At 39.4% G+C, this 12,735-nt stretch overlaps 1 protein-coding gene across 1 annotated transcript in view; it reads right to left on the bottom strand.

Annotated features, from left to right (window-relative positions):
* The window catches only part of CLASP1 (cytoplasmic linker associated protein 1), a 183,629-nt gene that overhangs the window by 51,076 nt on the left and 119,818 nt on the right, over positions 1-12,735 (bottom strand). The window contains exons 24-27 of the mRNA XM_064157393.1: positions 12,368-12,475; positions 4,972-5,075; positions 2,481-2,504; positions 1,345-1,589 (exon numbers count right to left, since the gene is read on the bottom strand). Of these exons, the coding sequence (XP_064013463.1) occupies positions 1,345-1,589; positions 2,481-2,504; positions 4,972-5,075; positions 12,368-12,475 (481 nt within the window). The remainder of the gene's footprint in view (positions 1-1,344; positions 1,590-2,480; positions 2,505-4,971; positions 5,076-12,367; positions 12,476-12,735) is intronic.

Here is a 12,735-nt window from a genome sequence, read left to right as displayed (position 1 = left end):
ACCAGGTTGGAAGAGACCTCCAAGATCAGCCAGTCCAACCTAGCACCCAGCCCTAACCAATCAACTAGACCATGGCACTAAGTGCCTCATCCAGGCTTTTCTTGAAGACCTCCAGGGACGGTGCCTCCACCACCTCCCTGGGCAGCCCATTCCAATGGGAAATTACTCTCTCTGGGAAGAACTTCTTCCTAACATACAGCCTATACCTACCCTGACACAACTTGAGACTGTGTCCCCTTGTTCTGTTGCTGCTTGTCTGGGAGAAGAGGCCACCCCCCACCTGGCTACAATGCCCCTTCAGGTAGTTGTAGACAGTAATAAGATCACCCCTGAGCCTCCTCTTCTCCAGGCTAAACAGGCCCAGCTCCCTCAACCTCTCCTCATAGGATTTGTGTTCCAGGCCCCTCACCAGCTTTGTTGCCCTTCTCTGGACACATTCCAGCACCTCAACATCTTTCTTGAATTGAGGGGCCCAGAACTGGACACAGTACTCAAGGTGTGGCCTGACCAGTGCTGAGTACAGGGGAAGAATAACCTCCCTTGTGCTACTGGCCACACTGTTCCTGATGCAGGCCAGTGCAAAGGCCTTTCAAAATGGAAACAAGTGGACAAATCCAAATAGGTAGGCTACAAACCATGTAACCGCCACTTGGTCACACTTTAAATACTCATAACAGGAAAACAAAGTGTCACAGCTACTTGTGAATATTGCCTTCAAAGGAGCTAAGAGATAAACAGCTTGTTCCTAAACATTTTCACCACAAACTAAGTAATGAAAATCCTATGCCTGAGAGCCAGTTGACTTTAGTTAATGGGAGCTGTGGCCATATGAATTTTCTATGTGACTCTTGGGTAATTGTGGGTATGTTTTAATGTGTGACATGGCAAAGATGTTTGACTGGTTTATGTGGCTTTCAACAAGAGAAAAAGGTTTGCCTCTCCTATCATAAGCAAAGTTTCAGAGTTGGTAAGAGTACTTTGATGTCCTAAGAAGCTTCCTTCTCCATTATAAGTGACAATTTATAGGAGACTTGAGTTCATAATAGAAGATTTTTCAAGAGTTACAAATAATATCTATAATTACACCTAGCACGGCCTTCAAAGTATATCCATCAAAGTATAAGTATACTGAGAGTATTGTTTGATTTCATCTTTGAAACACACCCATCCTGAGTCATTTTAGAGTAAGTGCAGCGTTTGCTTCACCAAGTTGCTGAGGGAAAAAAACCATGGTTGAAGCAAACTAATGCAAACCAGTACCACCTTTGGAGTGCTACGTTTTACTGACTTCAGCATATAGCCTTCTCTCTTGAATGACTGACACTATAAAACAATCAAGGTCACCTCAGAGTCCGCTGGCTCTTCAGTAAGTTTTGAAGACCTATGAGTCCCTCTTTCCTTTCAGACCAGTTGGAACTGGCACAGTGGTTCAGGACCTCAGCCACATCTTCAGTCTGCCGTAGGTAGTGTGGAATGCCCCCATTCCTGGAACCATAAGAGCGCTCAGAGCAAGCACTTGATGCATCGCTGTTAGCATCATCGTCGGAGTACATCCCGTAGGGTTCATATCTTCTTCTCACTGGCTTTTTCTGCAAAAGGGGAAAGTCTCTAAGTTACATACCACTACCACTAGTGCCAGAAGAAAAACATTTTATCAGCAATTACTACAAGGAAGATTAACACTATGCTTACAGTGACAGAGGTGCTTTAGAGACATCAGCCAAGGACTGCCTGCTTACCTCTCACAGTAGAACAAGACAGATTCCATTGATTTCAATGAGACTATTTGAGCGACTAAGGGGAATGGGGCTTGACTTCTACAACATGAAAGCAAGATACTTATGCCCAGTGGAATTAGCCAATGGTAAAGATATCCTATGTCATTTTATTCTTGGTAATGATCAGTTCCATTATTAGACTCCTTGATGATATAACTTCTATTTCAAGATAAAAAATAAAGATATGGAAGAAAGAGCTGAAGGAATTTGTGCTGTTATACACAGCCACTTAGATATTGAGAATAAAATTACTCTAGAATACCCTGGGATATAGGAGATGACAATTCCATTTTTGGGCTGAGGAAATCGAGTATTCAACTTCTACTCATTTCTGTACTATGGCACTAAAGGATCTGATTCCCTTAGATACATGTTTGACAGCCTCAATCCTTTCAGAATCGATATCAGAATAATTATGATAGCAAAACAAACTGTATGCTATGCTACAAAATAAACTCTGAAATTAACTTTAACAGAACAGGACTGATAAGAAAATGTATTAGAAAATTATTGTCTATGTTCTAAGATGTTTGCAACAGAATTCTTTCCAGTATCCAGTCCTGTAGTTCTGGACTAGTGAAGGCAGTGGAGCTTTGCTTTCACTAGGACTGCAAGACTGAAGCACAGAATTTAACTTAAGTGCAGTATCATGGACGGGGAAAGTTGGAAAGTAGAAATAAAAAGTCAAGAAAGCACTAGTACCTTGCTCCTGGAGTCTCCTAACAGCTGTAGGCAGGAAAATATTGAAGAGCGGGAAAAAGCATAGAGAATTATGTCAGAAGCTTATGTAGGGTTTGTTTTTGCAACAAAAACATATAGCAAATGCGTCTTAGCAAATAAAAATAAAATGAAAAAATTACAGTTCATGCAAAATAAGAGTGGGTATAATAATGCCTGACCTTATCTCTTAACTGCTGCACTACTTATATAGTCTACAGTTCCCATCAGCGAGATTTGGAAGTCAGATTATCTAAGATTTTTCATGACAGATCTATGTATGGCACCTTTTTGCTTACTTTTCAGGAAGGCTGCTCTGAAAGATACTGGAGTTTTTGGCAATGGTTTACTTCCTCACATACTATTAGTAGTATTTGATTTTAGAAGCTGGGGAAAAAAATCTGATGTCAGGAAACCACTATCTACAGTACAGCACATTTAATCAACTTCACTTAACCAAGTTCTCTTTCAAGTCACAGTTCTTAAACCACACCTTTTTTGAGGCTTAGCTTCTTTTAAGGCTCCCTGGCTGGCACCTCTGCCTTAAAGGCCTTACATAAGGCCAAAGTATCCAACACCCTTTGAGCTCTTCTGACAGATCTGAGCACTGATTCCCAATACAGTCACTGTGGGTTCAAGCCAAGTCTAGCTCACAAATAGAAGCAGTGGATCCAACATAAACTGTGCACAGGGAGTGGAGGTCACAAAAGGACCCACTGTGTTTTGTTTGAGCATTTGGCTTAAGTCATCAAGGGAGAAGTTCTTTTAATTTCCCTACAGGGAAAAGAATACTCTGAAAAGAAAGCTGCTGGATAGAAGCTGGTATCACATTACTCTTTCAAAAGGAGTTTGTAAACTGCGTGTTGTGAGAACTAAGAGAAAGAACAAACCGGGGTGTTAACAAAGGAGGGGACAGGAAGATCATGTTGCATCCCCCTGATGTCATGCAACCAAGTCGGCAGCACTACTTCGTTTCACAGAACCACAGGATCATTTTGGTTGTAAAAGATTTTAAGATCATTAGGTCAAACCATCATTTAACTACAAACTCCGGTGCTAAATCACCTCCCTCTACACTGCATCTCCAACTAGACCTGAGGATTTCCCTTCTAAGCGTTCAATCCTTTTAAGATTTTTATAATTTCAGCAAAACGTTGTCTGGTTTAAAAGTGTGGAGTATTTAAAAGAGAGCTCAAGTCCATCTGAAGATTAAGTCACACCCAGAGAGATGTTAGTGTTCAGCAGTGAACTGAAACACTATGATCTTCCCCTGACTCAACGAACCTGTATTCAGCAAACGCTCTCATGCAGATATACAGCCTGATCTCATTATGCCTATAATTGTGCCCTGCACTTCTCTGGTGGAAATTGTGAGGTGCTGAGAGCAGAAAATGTCTCACAAGCTCTTGCATTTATTAATGAAAACGCAAATGCAAGTGTCCTCCATTATCTACTCTCCTGCCTTTAGGTTATTCTCAAATACCTTTTTTTGGGTAAAAAGTGATGTTTCCCTAGAAGTAGTGTATTAATTGCCTGGAAGCAGAGGTAATATGAGCTGGGTGATAATCAAATATGAAAAGGAAAACGTTACCTATCCTGGGGGAAAGTGAACTAGGAAATGGAGAAAGGACATCGACCTCAAACTGAGGACATGGCTCAGTCTCCAGAGAGATCTGAGATCCATCTCAATAGGCATGAGAATATCCTCCCCTCAGCTAAGTCTAGAGCTGGAGAAGACTCAAGGTACACTGGCACCCAGATTATACTGTGCAATAATTACTCCTGCCTCTACAATTGCTCTCTCTTCCCCAAATACTCTATATAAATCTAAAGCCTTATCTTAACACTTGTGTTCTGAAGAGCAGAAAAAACTTCTGGGTTCTCTTTGAGAAATATTATAGTACAGTGTGATTGTACAGGACAATAAAATAGTAAAAAACTGTAACACATTTTCTTGGAAACCTATTGATTTTTGAAAGCACTCACAGCAAACAAGACAAATACCCTTCGCTTTAACTGCATGAGATGGTACAGTTTATAGGCTAGCCAAGTTATGAGCTGATCAAGCATCTAGGACAAGGAACTTATGAAATTCTAGGTTCATGTTGAAACACTTTTTCTGACATCATCATGCAGGTAATGGGATTGATGGAAATCTCTGTCCACATGGGTGCTGAGCACCCTGAGTGCCCTGTACATTCTCTGACAGCCAAGTGAGAGACAAAAGCTGATTCAACCAATCCTGCAGCTCTAGCACTAAGCCACAGCAATCTTTTTGACAACAGCAATGAAGAACTAACACGGAAATGAGTATTACTGTCAATATACCCGAAGACAAAACAGCAAAAGGTAACTAATTACAGCATCAGACACTGGGTGCAATCAAAACAAAACTAATTAGAAAGAGGAGAACGTACGTACAGGTAACTTCAAGCCACTTTCCGTTGTGGGAAGCATTTTGTATTTTTCCTCTTACCAGTGCATCAGCCACGGCAGCCTCCAGATCTGTGCTTGTGCTCAGGACTCGCATGGCATTCACAGAAGCAGGCATTCTGCCTGGCTGTCCAAGCCCAAACCGGTCTGCACAAAAGACAACATTGAAAGGGATTGTTAAATGAATTCACATTCACTTGGAATCCTAATCAGGTACCCGAGAAGCTCTCCCCACAGGCTCTGGGAACTCACTGTGCTTTTTATTCAACACTCTTTTATCCGCAGCTCTAGAGAGTTTACATTAGAGTAAGAAACAAACTGTTGTTTGTTGGGCCCTAGAGACAATTACGGATCCTCAGGGCAACTTTGTATTATTTATTTTTTAAGCTGGGAAGCACAGCATCTACTTTGTGTTTCTTTTTACACAGAAGTTGTTTCAAAGTGTTAATTTAATGTCAGAGGCAGACATACCAGTCTGGCACGGTCGGAAATTAGGAGAAAGCTTCTCAACTTCAGAGAGACAGAACTGTGCCCAGTGTCAGAATATGGTAATACCTGAGCACTCATCCATCCTGGAGCTGTTGATCAGGCAAGGATGGGAGACTAGCAGCTCCAGATTAGCTTATTTTATGACTTACATCTTGATTAACCAGTAGAATGTCCCTCTATGCCTCACAGCATTTTAAAAAAAGAGTTTATTATTTGCTTGCAAAGTGACTCCAATTTTTGTTTTATTACTGTTCTTGAGAAGCAGTTTAAATGACATTTGAAAGGTCTATGATATATCAAAACTGATACTTTGATCAAACTGTAACTTCTTTCTCTCTTTGAATTTAATGGCAAAGCTCTCAATGGCATTGAAAGCAACAGGATTTGAGTCCAGAACTAATTAGTTGAGCTTATAATTTACCCAGTCTACCAAAATGCCTGCCAAAATTAGTTTATTTGGGCAAAGGCCAAATTCAGACAAGCATGCCAACAGGGACATGGCAGAATCGGTGACCTGACTATCAAGGGTCAGGCTCCAGCAGCACATTCCTTTTAGATGGAAGTAGACTGGATATTGTAATATTGGAATCCTGGCTCCAGTCCATAACCAGAAAGAGAACTGTTTTGGCATTCCAAGATTTTATGTTCACATGGGTTTGTCTTTGCTCAGGAAGTCCAGGGAATATTGTTCCTGGCACATAGCTTAGACCTCTGTCCCCTGTGCCCACACATGCCAATGAGAGTTTTGCCAGCAAATTCAGTGAATTAAGCTACATGAACCTGTTTAATAGACCTTCAGCCAATCCACACTGGAGGCAGTCATAAAGCAGCAACAGAGAGGGATCAAGTTGCACAGATCTCTTATTAGTTAATCTATATTTAAGGAAAAACTCTGTCTACCAAAATGTGCAACTGTATCATGAATTTCCACTAAATTAAGGTCAAACAGTATTTTAGCAGCTTACTGTATCTGGGGGGAGGAAATACCTTCTTATCACAAAAATTCATTGCTTTCTTCTTTAAAAGTCCACTGCGGGGAAATACCTTGTAAGGAATTAGCTTATACTGACGTGCATAATTTAACTCAGACACTGAAGTTTGCCAATCCACTGTCCTAATTCCAAAGCTTTACTACTTTTTATGAAGCTATTGAGGGGAAATAGGGAAGATTTTTAAAAATCTGAAGTATTTTGAAGAGAGAAAAAAAAAAAAGGCAACCTTGAAACTAGTATTTATTTCAAACATAAATAGTGTTACCTATCAAAATGTACTGCTTTGCAGAGTTATGTACCCAGACAAGACATTTCTGATTTACAACAAAATCACATTTTCTACAAAACACATTACAAGGGAAAATGAAAGTAAACAAACTTCGTAGAACTACTGCCAAAAAGTAATCAAATCATGACATATCACAAAGAAATAAAAGTTGTATGTTATTACTATCCCCTTTTTTAATGCACTTGAGTTGGATAATCATTTAAATATTCAGGTGAAATAGTACTTCGTGCCTAAAATGGAAAGATCTGTGCACTCTTAATAGAAGCACAGAGAGGGTGACAATGTATTGGGTCTGATTGAAACTGAGCTCACTACCTCAGAGGTATACCCTATAAAGATGGACAGAGAACAAATATCTTCCTAAGCACACAGTACAAGGGTTGTAAAAGTTCAGACAAGTTCTGGACTCAGTTTTATATTGAAATCCAACTCAATGAGAGTATTTAAGTTTTACTGATATCAGAATTTGGCTTTCACTTTTGAAATAAACACAGCATCAAAAAATACCATTGCCATATGTTTTCATGTAAATTTGGTATTACATTAGAAAAGGGAAGATAGTTTGTTGTTTGGGTTTTTTTTAAATGAAGAACAGAATGACAAAGTAAGTTGTAGATCAGTTTAAATATCCAGCATAAAGAAACAAAACTGAGCTTTTTTGCTTTCTTTTTTTCTTAAGTATAGTGCACCATGCTGGCTTTTACGTTTACATGGCTATCAGGAATTTTCTGAAATACTTCTTTCAGTGACCTTCAATTCATAACAACCAAGTGGCTCAGGGCTTCTCCTCAAGGTACTGCTGCCATGCCTGAGCACACAAGTTAGAAGAAACCTCAGCATATCTCTAAGATAGGGCTAGGGATATCCTTGGCTTCAGGAATAGCCAATACAAATTCAAATTGTTACTTTGAACAATGCCTGTCAAATCAGTTTACATTGTTTCTGCCAAGTAACTAGCTAAGGGAAATGTTTTATAGAGTTTTAATTAAGTGACAGCCATTTAACTACACTTAAAGAGAATCATGTTGCACTCCTTATCTGAGGGGGTAATTAAATAACTTACAGTACCATTAATCCTTTATATAGGTTTTAGCCTCTATGAAAACACTTAAGTCGTCTTCATCTGCACAGTGTTCGACCCCAAAATTATGTTTATATTGTCCCAAAGCTAGCAACCCTCATTCCTTTCTTGTTAAGACTCCCAGAGCAATATCCTGATTTCAAAAGGGAGAGGTTCTCAGCAGCTGTGAACCAAGCAGAAGGGTGGGGAAAGAATCAACTGGAATCAGCAGATTTTTCTCATCATATGTAACCATTAGTCTCCTGATGCAAAGCTCAGTGAAATTAAGGGAATAATTTTTTCAACAACTTCCATGTACTTCGGACAAGGCCTTCAGAATTATTTAAAAGATGGATCAGCATCTGTTAAGCTCAAAAGTTCATTTTGAAAGCTTATCAGGTGCTTCATTCTTGCTGCTCTTGTATACTGTGGAGAGGATCCCACAAAGAACTTTCATAGTCAGAGATGGGGGATCCAAAATATTTAGTAAAAAATGGGATGAAACCAGCTAGGATTTTGCCCTAGGCACTGGGAACTGCTACACTGCTAAAGAGAAGACATCAATGGAAGCTGCAAGTCCTGGTAAGAATTGAGCCTATGCTGCACAACTGATCAGATTTACAGAATTGAGAAAGCCCTGGATCACCCTTTGTTGAAGTAAACACTGTTTGCAACATTCCTAAGATACGTAAAATTAAAAACATCCAATAAATGAAACTCAAAACAAAAAGCCACGCTGAACGAAAACAGAACAAAAAGCCCCACAGCGGTGAGAAGCACATGCCAAGTGCTGGCTGATGCACATGATTGCAAATGTTAAGATGGCATAAAACAAGACTACGTTTAAGAAGCAGATTCATGCAGTTAGCGCTTGTTCACCTGACTGCCCAACAGAATCAGCAGTGGAGAGAGCACTAGTGGACCTGGAATGACGTCGAGAAGCTGCAAGTAGAAGGAATGGCAACACCCACAGGATTAACACACATTTAACCCGAGACAGAAAATGCCACAATCCAAAGGGGATGCATGTGATCACTACCAGTAAAGGTGTTTCACCGTGACTGGGAAATGACGCCGTATATGAATGTGTAACAGGTACAGTGCAAGCCCCACAGCGACATCTCCATTTGTGCCTTCCCTTCGTTTCTCCCATGATTGTCAACATGATGCATGACAAAACTCATTTGTAACAGTCCCAAACCCAGTGCAGTTCAGCAAAAAACACCAGTGCACATCAGTAACATTCCAGACCCGCAGACCTGGAACACAGCCATCATGAGAACGTGAAGCACATAACTACAGAGCAGGATTTAGATGTGTCTGATCTAAACCCCAAAGTGAAGCCATGATGAATGGGTAGGAATTGTGCTTGCAGGTATTTTTCCACAACATTGTAGCCTATGCATAAAAAAAAACACTAACAAAGAAAATGAGTAACCACATAAGTAGAAAGAGTCATACAGGGAGGTCAGCCAACCACTACATATAGGTCTTGGGGTTTTTTACCAAGTAAACACACGTACACACTTATTGTTGCCACTGCTACTGCCAAAAGGCTCTTGCTTTTAACAAAGTTTGCATACAAGTTTCTTGACTCTAAGCACAATTTGTTAATAGCAATGAAGCACACACAGCAGCAGAGGCAAAACACAGCTCCCACTTCAATTCCCAGTTGTCAGCAACACCTCAATCACAAATTGCCTTTGGAGAAGTTCAGTTCTTGGATTTAGCATAAAGGTTTGAGCTCTTTATGAAAGCAAATGGCAAGCTGAACTAGCCATTTCCAAATTACAGAAACGAATGTTTTTCTAAAGAGGTTTTCCCTATGTCTAGCCATGCTATGCTCATCTAGCTCAAAGCAACCAGCCAAGAAACCAATTGCTCATTTGAGCAACTCGTCACCACAGACTCACTGAAGGCCTTGCTGCTTTGTTTTGTTACTACTACTGTCAAGAAAAGGGAAAAATAATATTTAATCATCTTCTTATCTAAATAGGCTTTGTCAATTATGTACACACGTGTGCAGAAGATAAAACTGTAAGTCTCCTGTTTAAGGCAAAGCATTCATAAACAAACAGTAATAGTACAAATCAACAAAGTGTGAAAAATAAAATCTCTTTTCCTAGATGTGAAAGCTTGATTAAAAAAGCATACAGAATATGCAATGTGGTCTTGAACTACACAGAACACGTGCATTTATTCAAGAGAACAATCCCACTGACACCTTAAGTAACTCATGAAAGATTTGCAGGATCAGTGCAGGAATACAGACTGATTCTAAGCTCGCAATTGTATTCTCCCAAGCCACCAGCTGCGTCCCTGTGGAAAAATCAAGGCCCATGAAGAAACAGAAATTACATTTCTGCTAGGAGGCAGAGTGTAAACCGAGTCGTAACTGGTGTTTCCTAACTTAAGCAGCAAGACATGTAGTGCATAGACATGCATACCTGCACAGCAGCCCCAAAACAAAGCAGAGCAGTTTGCAAGATCAGGACGTGAGTGTCGACACTGACCATAATGCTGCTAAATGCAAGAATCCTGTTATTTACATAGAGCTGCCTTAATTCACTAATACACACATTAATTTTTGCAAAGCACCATGCACAGTAGGGTTGTATTACCTTAGCATTAATACAAGGAAAACTGGGCTCTGGAAATACCATAATAGAAACATATAGGCTTGACTCACATTGATATGTTTTTTTTCTCAGCTAAAGTACACACCACATAATTAAGGTCATGAACATGTTCCAGCTTAAAGTATTTTAGTGAAAACACAAGAAAAAGACAATAACTAATACACTGACACTAATTCACATTACCTATTAACTTACTAAGGTATTTCTAGAAATGTATTAATCTTCAGGTAATTCAATATCATGAGCTAAAATAAAACTGCTCTCTCTCCCCAGTAAAATTTGTTACAAAAACTGTAATAAACATCTGTAACCGAAATTGTACAATCAGTACAAATCAGGTTCAGCAGTGGTGGTGGTATACAAAACACACACCAACAGCAATTCTCATACACTGCATTTGTTCTTCAGAACAAGGGCTCAAGACAGCATTTTCATTAATATATTTTCAACAAAATAAAACACAGGACAATAACATAGAATGCTGAGAAGTTAATCCTGAAATCCAACCTGCTTACACCCTTTGGCTGGAGAAAAAAAATCTTCATATAAAATGGAAGCTGGGAAAATAATTTTAGAAATGAGATACTGTTGCATGCCTACTATCCCTTCATAGCCCTGGCATCAAATCAATTTCATTTAATCAATAAATAGTTCATCTATTTATCTTAAAGAGCCATGAACCAAGTTTTGAATGCTAAGGTGAAGTTCTACTTTTCACCAAAATTTGAGATATAGATAATGCAAAGAGATGAATTTACAAGTCAAAATAATGAAGTTTCAGAACCCAAAAGCCTCTTTAATATTTTCTTGAAGAATCCACTCTACATCATTGAAAACAATGGGATTTTTACAAATGATATCATATGAATACAACTAGCCTCTGCACTGGTAGCTAAATCAACAATGACATTATCTATGTAAGTTTAATAGATTGGAATAGCTTAATCAAAGTATGAGAACCAAATTTTGCTCATCTGTCTACATTTTTCATAACCTTTGCTAACTACTGGATTAAAGTTGCAGAATTAAGCCTCAGATGCTATGTTCCACTTACTATGTCATACACCTGTATACATTATCACTGTCTTGTAATATCATTCCTCAGTCTTGATGAATTTTATAAGAGCTTTTCTCTCAATTGTAAGACCACATGCACAGCTATGAAATTACTACATCGATGAAGTAGGTCAGCTGTATTTCATGTCTGATGACAAACTCTTTCATACAAGTAATGTGTTTTGTTGAATATGATATAGTGATATGGTACTAGACAAGAAATGCTCATCCTTGAGCAGAAGAACTTCTCATTGTGGTAAGATCAATGAGATTTTCTATTTGTATTGTACCCTTCAGCTGCACTTTAATGAAGCTTCTTTAAAACCTCAGCCTTGCCCATGATTTTAGGCTGTTTGAAAAAGTTCCCTTCAGAATGACATGTGCAGTTTGTTAACTGATGATTGACAGTGTTATGTAAAACTTCCACAAAAAGAATTTTCTATCTCTATTGAAGGATGTAGTATAGAAATGATACACTGGTACTGTATTTAGCTGCAAGAAAACCAGAACATGAATAATTAGTCACTCAGCAACGGACTACAATGCTACCAACTACTTCACTGTGACCTAGAAAATAAGGCTTTCTCTCCTGTAGATTTCCATCAGTGCTGTAAAGTGAAGCACAGCAGACACCCCCCCCCTACCCCAAGCTGATTTAATAAATCCAAAAATTACAGAAGTGCAAACTAAACTATTTTCCTGCTAATAGTGAAGTGCTGAGAACCAGAATCGAAGCATGCAGAAGAAAACAGAAGGGAAACAGGGTTGAAAGCAGGAAGCGTGTCAGAAATCCAACAGAGGACAGGAAACAAGCTCGTTCCACCTAGTAGGTGCGTAGTGAAAAGGCAATCAGAACAAAGGAAAAAGTGAAAAAAATAGTGATCCTTAAAGCTCCAATGCCTACATGTACTCACCAAGTGGAGGAAAGCCCCGAGCAGGACTTGTATCTCGACTGCTCTCACGGCTGGTATCACGGCTGCACCCCTGACTCATGCTGGGTCGGGGGATACGACTGCTCCGTGCTAGCATGCAGCATGGAGAGTTTCAGAGAAGGTGAACAAGTTTAATGAGGACAGAAGGCTCAAAGTCAAGTCACATTTCTGTTAGTTACGGTAATTAGTACATTAGTAATTATAATTTGCAGCAGCCTCCTCAGGCTCTTTAAACCTTACCTACTGAGCTGTGCTTGTCATGTGAAATTTCAGCAGCACTGTCTGCTTGACAGTCTGCTTTTACTCTTAAGCAATCTAAACTTTGTTATTCAAGTAGAACAGGAATTTTC

The sequence above is a fragment of the Pogoniulus pusillus genome, chromosome 2, assembly GCF_015220805.1.
Source record: "Pogoniulus pusillus isolate bPogPus1 chromosome 2, bPogPus1.pri, whole genome shotgun sequence".
Lineage (NCBI taxonomy): Eukaryota > Metazoa > Chordata > Aves > Piciformes > Lybiidae > Pogoniulus > Pogoniulus pusillus.
The sequence above is the reverse complement of the archived record's forward strand: the minus strand, read 5'-3'. Positions and strand labels throughout refer to the sequence as shown.